Source organism: Stomoxys calcitrans, chromosome 3 (genome assembly GCF_963082655.1).
Source record: "Stomoxys calcitrans chromosome 3, idStoCalc2.1, whole genome shotgun sequence".
NCBI lineage: Eukaryota > Metazoa > Arthropoda > Insecta > Diptera > Muscidae > Stomoxys > Stomoxys calcitrans.
This window is the reverse complement of record NC_081554.1, coordinates 78,907,222-78,919,353: the sequence shown is the minus strand read 5'-3', so window position 1 is coordinate 78,919,353 and position 12,132 is coordinate 78,907,222. Positions and strand designations below refer to the sequence as shown.

Genomic DNA, 12,132 nt, shown 5'->3' with positions numbered 1-12,132 from the left:
ATATCAGGTTATGCACCGATTTCAACCATACTTGGCACTGTCGTTGGATATTATAACAAAACACGTCGTGCACAATTTCATTCCAATCGGACAAGAATTTCACACTCTAGAGGCACAAGAAGTCATGACCCAAGATCGGTTTATATGGCAGCTATATCAGGTTATGGACCGATTTGAACTATACTTGGCACGGTTGTTGGATACCATAACAAAACACGTCGTGCAAAATTTCATTCCAATCGGACAAGAATTGCGCACTCTAGAGGCTCAAGAAGTCAAGACCCAAGATCGGTTTATATGGCAGCTATATCAGGTTATGGACCGATTTGAACCATACTTGGCACAGTCGTTGGATATTATAACAAAACACGTCCTGCAAAATTTCATTCCAATCGGATAAGAATTGCGCACTCTAGAGGCTCAAGAAGTCAAGACCCAAGATCGGTTTATATGGCAGCTATATCAAAACATGGACCGATATGACCCATTTACAATACCAACCGACCTACACTAATAAGAAGTATTTGTGCAAAATTTCAAGCGGCTAGCTTTACTCCTTCGGAAGTTAGCGTGCTTTCGACAGACAGACGGACGGACGGACGGACGGACAGACGGACGGACATGGCTAGATCGACATAAAATGTCACGACGATCAAGAATATATATACTTTATGGGGTCTCAGACGAATATTTCGAGTAGTTACAAACAGAATGACGATATTAGTATACCCCCCATCTTATGGTGGAGGGTATAAAAAGTCATAACAGAACACAGAATGAAAATTTTTAGCCAAATCTCACAAAAATTGCGGCTTCCAGGGGCCCATGAAGTCAAATTGGGAGATCGGTTTATTTGGGAGCTATATCTAAATCAGAACCGATATGGCCCAGTTGCAATCCCAAACGACCTACATAGATTTTTAGTATCTGTGCAAAGCTCCTAGCTTTACGCGTTCGATCGCTTTCGTGATTTCGACAGACGGACGGACGGACATGGTTAGATTGACTCAGGGCGTCGAGACGATCAAGAATATATGTACTTTATGGGGTCTTAGACCAATATTTCGAGGTGTTACAAACGGAATGACTAGATTATTAGTATACCCCATCCTTTATTGGTGGGTATAATTATCAACTTTTTCATTCCCACAACCGAAGTATGGGGGTATATTCATCTTGTCATTCCATTTGCAACACATCGAAATATCCGTTTCCGACCCTATAAAGAATATGTATTCTTGATCAGCGGAAAAATCTAAGATGATCTAGCCATGTCCGTCCGTCTGTCCCCTGTCTGTTGAACTAACGCTACTGTTTTTAAACATAAATACAATATATCGAGCTGAAATTTTACACAGATTATTTTATGTTCATAAGAAAGTTAAGTTCAAAGATGGGCTATATCGGACTATATCCTGATATAGCCGCCATATAGACCGATCCGCCGATTTATGGTCTTAGACCCATAAAAGCCACATTTATTATCTGCTTTTATTGAAATTTTGGACAGTGAGTTGTGTTAGGTCCTTCGATATCCTTCTTTAATTTGACCCAGATCGGTCCAGATTTGAATATAGCTATCATATAGACTGATCCGCCGATTTAGGGTCTTGCGAACATAAAAGGCGAATTTATTGTCCGATGTGGCCAAATTTTGGAACAGTGAGTTGTGTTATGCTCTTCGACATCCTTCTTCAATTTGGCCTAGATCGGTCTAGATTTTAATATAGCTGCCATATAGACCGATCTTTCGATTTAATGTTTTGGGCCCATAAAAAGTGCATTTGTTGCCCGGTGTCGCCGAAATTTGGGACAGTGAGTAAAGTTAAACCCCTCGACATACTTTTTCAACTTGGCTCAGATCGGTCCAGATTTGGATATAGCTGCCAAAAAGACCGATTTCTTGATTTGGGGGTTTTGGTCCATAACAGGCGCATTTATTGTCCGATTTCGCCGAAATTTGGACAGTGAGTTGTGTTAGGCTTTTCAACATTCGTGCCGTATATGGTTTAGATCGGTTTATTTTTATATGTAGCTACTTAAAAGACCAATATTTTGTCATACACAATTGAACAAGTATTTGGTCTAAATCGAGACATATTTCGATATAGCTGCTATGGGGCATGGGGTAGGCCCCTTCGGATTTTGACGAAAGATAGTTTGCATATAGAGCTGAGGCGGTGAGTATCCAATGTTCGGCCCGGCCCCACTTAACGCCTTTTTACTTGTTTCGATTTAAAAAAGATGGTAGTATTTAAATTTTTTTTTTTTTGTGGATACTCTGACTCTACTCTAATTTCGCACAAAATTGCTCGACTCCAAGACTCCGACACCGACTCCGCAGCCCTGCTATCGAGATATAAGCTAATTTGAGGTAAGGCCTAATGTTCAACAGAAATGGTCATGAATTGCGAGCGATGAAAGAACCAGTTTCTGTGGCTCAATCAAAACTTGCTTCCCTTTGATATACCAAAAGTCCAGCTCATCGTGGAAGTCATGATTGTTCACTGTCCTATGGGAAACATTATAATAGATTTCTTCAAAAGCTGTGGATATCGAGGGAGGGCAAGCAAAAGAACATCTGCTGATGGGCAGTTTTGCACTAGTAAAAAAAAACTTATTAGGCTCTTAAAAGCGAACAGGCAGGTTCAACGAGAAGGTTTCTTCCATTCCCCTTATCTATAAGCAATTTAGACACTGTTGTTTTGGCTTCAAGTCAGAAGGTATAACTCCTCTAGATTCGTTTAATCTTGTAATAATAAATTTAAATGCTTCTGTAGAAGCAAGTTCTGAATTCCCTTCTTTCACGCTTACACCCACTTAAATATTCATACAGCCTTTCTTAGTGGCCTTGCTTAGCTGGTTATCTATCTTTCCTTCATTAGCTAAACTTAGAATAGAATTCTTTGCGATTACAGCCGATTAACATGTTGGGATCTGTATCTGTAAGGAGGAAGTTTTCGCTAACAAAAATCCGTGGGATTTGAGCGATATGGATGATAGCTCATTAGAAAATTCTTCAGTAAGCGCTGCTGCATTTTAACAACGCATCTACGCACCCACATCTTGACCTTGTTGAATTTGTTGGATAAAAACTGTTTTTGACTTGTAGATGTACTTGACAAAGCTAGAGTTCGGTAAGAATATTGCATGACACATCGACCGGTGTTTGATTGGGGCTTCAGTTCTGAGTTATAGACATGTAATCTGAAGGATTTTAAGAACCCTAGCGTTTGGAAAATGTATTGTAATACTTTTTCTCTCAACTACATTCTTCTCCTGGCAAAATCTAACCAACTCTTTTCAGGGTGAATCGGTTTAAACTTGAGGGCCCAGCAAAGTCCCTAAGAACACTGAAGTATGCCAATGACAGCCTGTCCGATACAATCTGAGGAAGGTCCAAGGAAATTTGTAAGGGTTATGGAGACTACCGACAATCTAGAATAGATTTAAGTAACTTTTTAAGAACATCCGAATATACCATGACGTTCAATGTTGCTATCTTTGGACGAATATCACTAGACTCTAGGTTTTTATTCAAATAACTGAGAGACTTGGGGAGCGAAACATCTAAAGTTGTATTTTTAATATCGTTGAAAGGCTTCTTCCGAATCTGTGCCTATAGACGCATCTATTTTTTTTTCGAATTAGTTGTAATTAAATACGTGAAGTAAACTTATGCCCTCTACCCACAATACCAAATGACGCCCAAATTGGTCAATGAAAGGAAATATTCATCCATATGAACCACTCCCCCAATTTGAATTCTTGAGGCCCCAAGAATAATCAATCATCACCATATTTAATTTCTTCGAATTAAGATAATAACTGAGGTAATATCTGTAGAAGTAGAATCCAGTTTAGAGGGCAGTTAAAGTTCGGCAGAGTAGAATATGAAGCGCTTTTACTTGATTTTATAGTATAAGGTCTTTGAAATCATTAAGAATGATTAAATTAACATTAAATAAAGTTGAAAATGAAAGTTTTACCATTTATAGTGACTTTCTAAGTGGAAACCAATGATGAGGAACAAAAGTGGAGTAACCTATTTCAGTGGAAGCACGTTGGCTATCAATGGAGATGATCAGGTATGTGTTTAACATGCAATTAGCTAAGCAAACATTTGAGAATTAGGCACATAAAAACTTAGCTCTAAAGAATATCAAAAGAGTTAAGACACTTTGTGATAACTTAATTACCCAAAAAGACAATAAAAATTAAAAATTCAGACACATTATCCAGACCATTATCATTAGCAAAACAAAAACGCTTTAGAAAAACTTCACAGCAGCAATAAGACAGAAAACCCTTTTTAAAGCAATGCTAACCACTTACCTGTATTCTGTGTGTAATAGGCTTCCAGCTGTGTGGGTAAAATGATCACCACTGCCGCTATGGCAAGCGTCAAAATATTCACCAATCGAAGTGATGCCATGCTGACTGTAGGTTACCGTAGCTGAATTTAGGAACGGTATTAAATATGCGACCCCAAGACTTTCGTTGGGTATGAACAAATTTATTTATGATTAATGAGTGCTAAATTTGATGAAATTCCAAAACACATTCATGCGCATGCTCACATGCGGACACGCTACCGTTCAGAGGAAATGGATAATTTGGCTGGTGCTGTTGCTCCTCGTGTTACTTATGCCACTGTATTTTGATTTTTTTCTGTTTTTTGCCAGCAAAAATGTTGTAGTTGTTCTTTGACTTAAGTATGTCAGAGGGTTACGCATTGGCCATTGCCATTCATGCTAGCAAATTAGTTACTCGTAATTTTTTATTATGATATTCAAATTCCTTGCATGCATGAGTACACACTTCAAATTCTTGGAAGAAATCACAATTTTCTTAGATTAAGACATTTCATTTTTGTGAAGTCATGATATCTGAAAGAAATTATGAAAATTATGATTAGTAAAAGTTTTTGACAGGGTAAATTAAAATTTAAATGACATATGAATAGCTGTACTACGACTATACAAAGGGTATGCATCAATTGGTACATGGAAACAAGTAAATATGCTTTAAGTTATCTCGGGTCGAACTTTATATAGTCAATGGAACGTTTACAGTTAATGTATAAGATAATTTAGAGAACATATGATAGCTGAAATGATAACGGCAATATTGCGAAATTAATTATGTTATTCAACCGATCTTCCAGAAATCTATCACTAAAGAACATTTGAAGACTCTTTATGTTAGTGACGAGGTAGTTGCAATTGCAGACTTTCTCAAAGAAATAATTTCCAACTTCCTCTGTTTGCTCGAGTTTACAAGGCTTTCTAATCATTAATAGCATCAAAGTTGCCTTATTACCATTTAGTGCCAACCCCACTTAAACTGACTCTAGAAATCTACGATCTTCTAGAAATCTTTGATCTTCTAGAAATCTTCGATCTTTTAGAAATCTTCGATCATTTAGAAATCTTTGATTTTTTAGAAATCTTCGATCTTCTGGAAATCTTCGATCTTCTAGAAATCTTCGATCTTCTAGAAATTTAAATTTTCTAGATATCTGTCACAAAAGATCATTTGATGACGCCTAATGGTATTGGGGTTATGTTAGTGCCGAGCAGTTACAATTGCAGAGAGGCCACCGTGGCATGTCCGCCTACGACGCCGAACGCCTGGGTTCGAATAGCGGCGTAAACATTAACAGAATTTTCAGCGGTGGTTATACCCTAACTAATGCTGGCTACATTTGAAAGGTATCTTGTCATGTTGAAATTTCTCTAATAAGTCGTGCCGCATGCACGCCGTTCGGACTCGGCATAAAAAGGAGGCCTCATTATCTTTGTGCTTAAACTTTAATCGGACTGCACTCATTGATATGAGAGAAGTATATCCCATTCCTTAATGGAATGCCCATGGGAAATTTAGTTAGTAGTTACGATTGCAGACTTTCTCAAAGTAATAGTTTCCTACTTCCTTTGTTTGCCATAGTTTACAAGGTGATCTAATCGTTTTTATACCCTCCACCATAGGATGGGGGTATACTAATTACGTCTTTCTGTTTGTAACTACTATTTCATTCATCTGAGATCCCATAAAGTATATATATTGTAGATCGTTGTGACATTTTATGTCGATCTAGCCATGTCCGTTCGTCCGTCCTCCCCTCTGTCTGTCGAAAGCAAGCAAACTTGCGAAGGAGTAAAGCTAGCCGCTTGAAATTTTGCACAATTACTTCTTATTAGTGTAGGTAGGTTGGGATTGTAAATGGGCCATATCGGTTCATGTTTTGATATAGCTGCCATATAAACCGGTCTTGGGTCTTGACTTCTTGAGCCTCTAGAGTGCGCAATTCTTATCCGATTGGAATGAAATTTTGCATAATGTGTTTTGTTAGGATATCCAACAACTGTGCCAAGTATGGTTCAAATCAGTCAGAAACTTGATATAGCTGCTATGTAAACCGATCATGGGTCTTGACTTCTCGAGCCTCTAGAGTGCGCAATTCTTATCCAAATGGAATGAATTTTTGTACGACGTGTTTTGTTCTGATATCCAACAACTATGCCAAGTATGGTTCAAATAGGTTCATAACGTGATATTGCTGCCATATAAACCGATCTGGAGTCTTGACTTCTTGAGCCACTAGGAGACGCAATTATTATCGATTTGGCTGAAATTTTGCATGAGGTGTTTTATTATGACTTTCAACAACAGTGCTAAGAATAGTTCAAATCGGTCCATAACTTGATATAGCTGCCATATATACCGATCTAGGGTTTTGACATCGTGAGCCTCTACAGGGAGCAATTCCTATCCGATTTGGCAGATGTATTGCGTGACGTATTTTTTATGACTTCCAACAACTGTATTAAGAATGGTTCAAATCGTGATATAGCTGCCATATAAACCTGACTTCTTGAGCCACTAGAGGGCGCAATTATTATCCGATTTAGTTGAAATTTTGTACAACGGCTTCTCTCATGACCTTTTAGATTTGTGTCGAAAATGGCATGAGTCGGTTTATAGCCTAATGCATCTCCCCTCAAACCGATCTCCCTATTTTACTTCTTCAGCCTCTAAAGTGCGCAATTCTTACTAGATTTGTCTGAAATTTTACACAATGACTACTATGGTCCCCAATATTCAGTTCAATTATGGTCCGAAATGAACCATCACTTGATATTGTTGGAATAACATAGCAATTATTTTCTTTTATCCTTTGTTTGCCTAAAAAGAGACACCGTGGCTAGAGCTCGACAAATGCGATACATGGCGGAGGGTATATAAGATTCGGCCCGTCCGAACAGCACGCTTGTACATGTTTTTGGTCTTATTACCAATTAGTGCCAACCCTACTTTAACTGACTTCATTTCCAACTTTTGAAAGGCGGCAATACTGCTCCCGATGCAAAATTGCAAATGAAACCAAGATGATTCTACTAGGGAATAGCAATGATACTTCTCTCATATCAATGAGTGATGTCCGAATCAAGTTGAACCTCAATGCAACATTAGAAATTTTATACTGCTGAATACCCTAGAAATGTCACCAGCATTCATGAGAAGATAATTACCGTGTACATTTTTATACCCACCACAGTAGGATAGGGGGTATATTCATTTAGTCATTCCGTTTGAAACACATCGAAATATCAATTTCCGACCCTACAAAGTATATACATTTCGGATCGTTGTAAAATTCTAAGATGATTTAACGATGTCCGTGTGTCTGTCCGTCCGTCTGTTGTAATCACTCTAGAGCCTTCAAATATTGAGATATTGAGCTGAAATTTGGCACAGATACGTCATTTTGATGCACGCTGATTAAGTTCTTGAACGGACCAAATCGGACCATATTTGGATATAGCTGCTATATAGACCGATTTGCCGATAAAGGGTCTGAAGCCCAAAAAAGGAAATTGAAATTTGAATTTGAAATTGAAATTTGATGCAGTGAGTAGCTTTAGGCCTCGTAACATCCGACCTAAATATGGTTCAGATCGGACTATATTTGGATATAGCTGTCACATAGACCGATCTCCCGATAAAGGCTCTAAAGCCCATAAATGCTTTATTTTTTATCCGATTTCATTGAAGTTTGAAACAGTGAGCAGTATTAGGCCTCCCAATATCCGACCTAAATATGGTTCAGATAGGACTATATTTAGATATAGCTGCCATATAGACATATCTGACGATAAGGAGTCTGAAGCTAATAAAAGCTTTATTTATTACCCGATTTCACCGAAATTTGAAACAGTGAGTAGTTTTAGGCCTCGTAACATCCGACTTAAATATGGTTCAGATCGGACTGTATTTGGATATAGCTGCCATATAGACCGATCTGCCGATAAAGGGCCTGAAGCCCATAAGCTTTAATTTTTAACCGATTTCGTTGAAATTTGCAAAAGTGGGTTGTTTTAAACCTCCCGACATCTAATCTGACTACAGTTCAGATTGGACTATATTTAGATATAGCTGTCATATAGACCTATCTCCCGATAAAGGGTCTGAAGGTCATGAAAGCTTTATTTATTACCCGATATCGCTGAAATTCGAAACAGAGGGTTATCTTTAGCCTCCCGATATCTGACCCAAATATGGATTAGATGGGACTATATTTAGATATAGCTGCCATATAGACCGTTCTGCCGATAAAGGGCCTGAAGCCCATAAACGCTTTAATTTTTAACCGATTTCATTGAAATTTGCAAAAGAGGGTTGTTTTAAGCCTCCCGACATCTGGCGCAAATATGGTCCAGATCGGACTATATTTTGATAAAGCTGTCATATAGACCGATCTCCCGATAAAGGGTCTGAAGGTCATAAAAGCTTTATTTATTACCCGATATCGCTGAAATTCGAAACAGTGGGTTATCTTCAGCCTCCCGACACCTGATCCAAATATGGTTAAGATCGGACTATATTTAGGTATAGCTGTCATATAAACCGATCTGCCGATAAAGGGTCTGGAACCCATAAAAGATTTATTTTTTATCCGTTGTTGTTTTAAGCCTCTTGAGATTTATTTGGGACTATATTTAGATAAAGCTGCCATATAGACCGATATGCCGATTAAGGGTCAGGAACCCATTAAAGCTTTAGTTTTTATCCAATTTCGATGAAATTTAAAACAGCCTCCCGACATCTGACCCAAATTTGAGTCAGATGAGACTATATAGATATAGATGAGACTATAGATATCCCATAAAACGCAGATTTATTGTCTGAAAATGTTAGTGATATATGAGTTCTCGGGACCTGAATAAAATATGATTGAGACCATCCCTATTAAGATATAACTACGGATATATTAGTGGAGTTATAATAAAATGGGATGATAATTAATTAGGTCCAGATCGGGCCAGAATCGGTTATAGCTGCCATATAGAACGATCTCTCGATTTAAAGTCTTGGCGCCATAAAAAGCGCATTTATCATCCGATTTTATTGAAATTTGACGCAGTGACTTATGTTAGGCTTTTCGACAACCGCGTACCTTATGACTCAGATCGGTTTATATTTGGATATAGCTGCCAAAAAGACCAATATTTTGTACAACAAAATTGAATAGTGATTTATGTTTACTAGACCACTCAATGTCTGTGCCGAATTTGGGTGCATAAGTTATCCAATTTTCAATGGATTTGGACGAAAGGGGGTTTACATATATATCCGAGGTGGTGGGTATCCAAAGTTTGGCCCGGCCTTAAGGCATTTTTACTTTTTTTCCAAAAATCTTTTCTACAACAATTGTAACAAATAAATTAAAGGCCGTGGCAAGTGAAAAGTTGCTATTGTGCGATAATCATGCATAACCAACTAATTTGCTAAGCTTTTCCATTGTCATTCTTTTCGCTTTTGCAAAATGAAGGGCTTCTCTCTAAGCGTGTATTTATTATTGTTTCCGCTTTTGACTTTTCTAAAGAAAAGAAGAGAACAGACGTTCATCCTAATGTAAAAAATAGCATCAGAAAAAAATAAATAGCCCATTCTGCTTTCTATTCATGTTTATCATGATAACGTGACTATAACACATTTCTTTCGGTCATAATTGCAAAGATGTTTTAATTATAATAACAACATCAGCTTATTTGCGCATGCCTTCAAAGGTACAAAGGCATATGGATGAACGAACATTGGCTGGCCGCACTTATGATTATTCTTTTATTAGGGTTAATCTATTCAGTTAGAGACGCGTCTCCATTCATTCCAAAGTCAAAGCCATACAGTTTACTCCCAAAGGAAACACAAGAGTTAAGACACAAACACGTTTTAAACCAAGCTTCCCTTGTCAGCCTCTGGATGTTTGCCACGAAATACTCACACAAACGCATACTATGAATGTACGTTTGTGCGAAATATAAACAGCCAGTTAGTTTGTTAACTAGTGAAACGTTTGGTCTGTAGTAGTAAGTACTCTTGATGTACACACACACACACACATTAATAGGCATTATGACTATTATTACCGTTAGCTAATTAGAATTTTTGCAATTAATCTCTATTTAATTTAAAGTTTATAATATTATCTTAAGCCCATCATTGGGCAATGAGCATACATTTCCTTGTCTGTTTATATCTTTTCGTAGAAGGAAAACAGAAGTATTTTAATTTAAACACGTCTTTTGTAACGGTTCTCTATTCATATACTTTTATAATCAATAGAAAACAGAATGTAAACATACTTCTCTCATATCAATAAGTGCTGTTGTATTCATGTTTGAGCTCAATAATAAGAGTCCTATTTTTTCAGATGTCAAACACACCTGAAAGGAAGTCTCATGTTATGGAGGCGTGCCGAAGGGCGACCGATGTTCCTGTCAGGATTTGAACTCAGTGTTTCAGAATCAAAGGAGGGCATTCTAACAATTGCGTCACGGTTGCCATTAGCCCATTTGCAGAACATTCAAATGCAGGTCAATGTCCTTTTAATATGCATATATTCTAGATTGCCTTGAAATTTTAAGTCAATATGGCTATGGCCGTCCATTTATCTGTTGAATGCGCACTTTATTCCAAACCAGCAATAATATCTAATCCTAATTGGCACCGCTGGTTAGGTTAAGCTAAAATCCTAATGCTGGCAACATTTGTGAGGTACTATGCCATGTAAAACTTCTCTCCAAAGAGATGTCGCACTGCGGCACGCCGTTCGGACTCGGCTATAAAAAGGAGATTCCTTATCATTGAGCTTAAATCGGGCTGCACTTATTGATGTGAGAAGTTTGCCCCTGTTCCTTAGCGGAATTTTCATAGTCAAAATTTGCAATTTTGCAAAAGATAACTTACAACAGATTGCAAAAATACGTGTTCCAGCAACATTTTCCTCATATATTCGTTTACTACCCTATTTATTTCTGGATTCTGCTCGTTGATTATGGGGCTAGTGGGGTACCAATGCCTGCGCCTAGTAATAACCCCGCACATGGGGTATTCGACCAGCTGGTATAAACCGAGCGGCTGCTGCGTTAATGATATCTCGGAATTTCCTTTCAGCAGCAATCACATTTGAGTCAGTTGTTAGCTCACTGAAGTAGCGATTGTTGTACTCTCTAAAGCCGACACAATGGGCCTCTTCTGATTGATAAACGTCGAGTGGTCTGTTACCAAGGAAATGACTACTTGCCAGCATACGTTTCTCAGGACCACTCGGTGGTCTGCCATCGAAAATATGAAAATTTGAACTGTGCAGTCTTCTCATTGATGGATGTGCGACAGCCGAGGGCGGCTTTTGAATTCAGAAATACGTTACAGGTAGATTAAGGGGTGACCGACTTAATGAAAGATATTTTATTCAACAGTTGTTAACTCATTATATCTGAGCCACTCCGCCCGCTTTATTAATTGCACAAATCTTCGCCTAATACACACTACCGTGTTCGGGTAAACTTTTCAATATGCCCACTTCTAGTTTCTCAGAAGCCCAATGTCCATAAGATGGTCTAGTTTCGAACCGTCCGTTTATAAGTTTATATACCTTCAGTTACCAATCATCTCTTACAAGTAACAAACACGTACAAAAGTACTGTTTATTAAATAGCGGCCCAGATAAAGCCAGGTTAATTGGGAATTGTATCAAAGATAACACAGCATCTGCAGTCACTACTTGACCAAAGCGAATCCTCTCTCAACTATACGACTTGAGAAACTGGCCAGAATGCCTTGAGG

At 38.0% G+C, this 12,132-nt stretch overlaps 1 protein-coding gene across 1 annotated transcript in view; it reads right to left on the bottom strand.

Moving 5' to 3' along the window:
* LOC106088897 (mucin-5AC) overlaps window positions 1-4,645 on the bottom strand; it is a 40,450-nt gene extending 35,805 nt beyond the window's left edge. The window contains exon 1 of the mRNA XM_013254604.2: window positions 4,336-4,645. Within this exon, the coding sequence (XP_013110058.2) occupies window positions 4,336-4,435 (100 nt within the window). The 5' untranslated portion in view covers window positions 4,436-4,645. The remainder of the gene's footprint in view (window positions 1-4,335) is intronic.
* Between the last annotated feature and the right edge of the window lie 7,487 nt (window positions 4,646-12,132).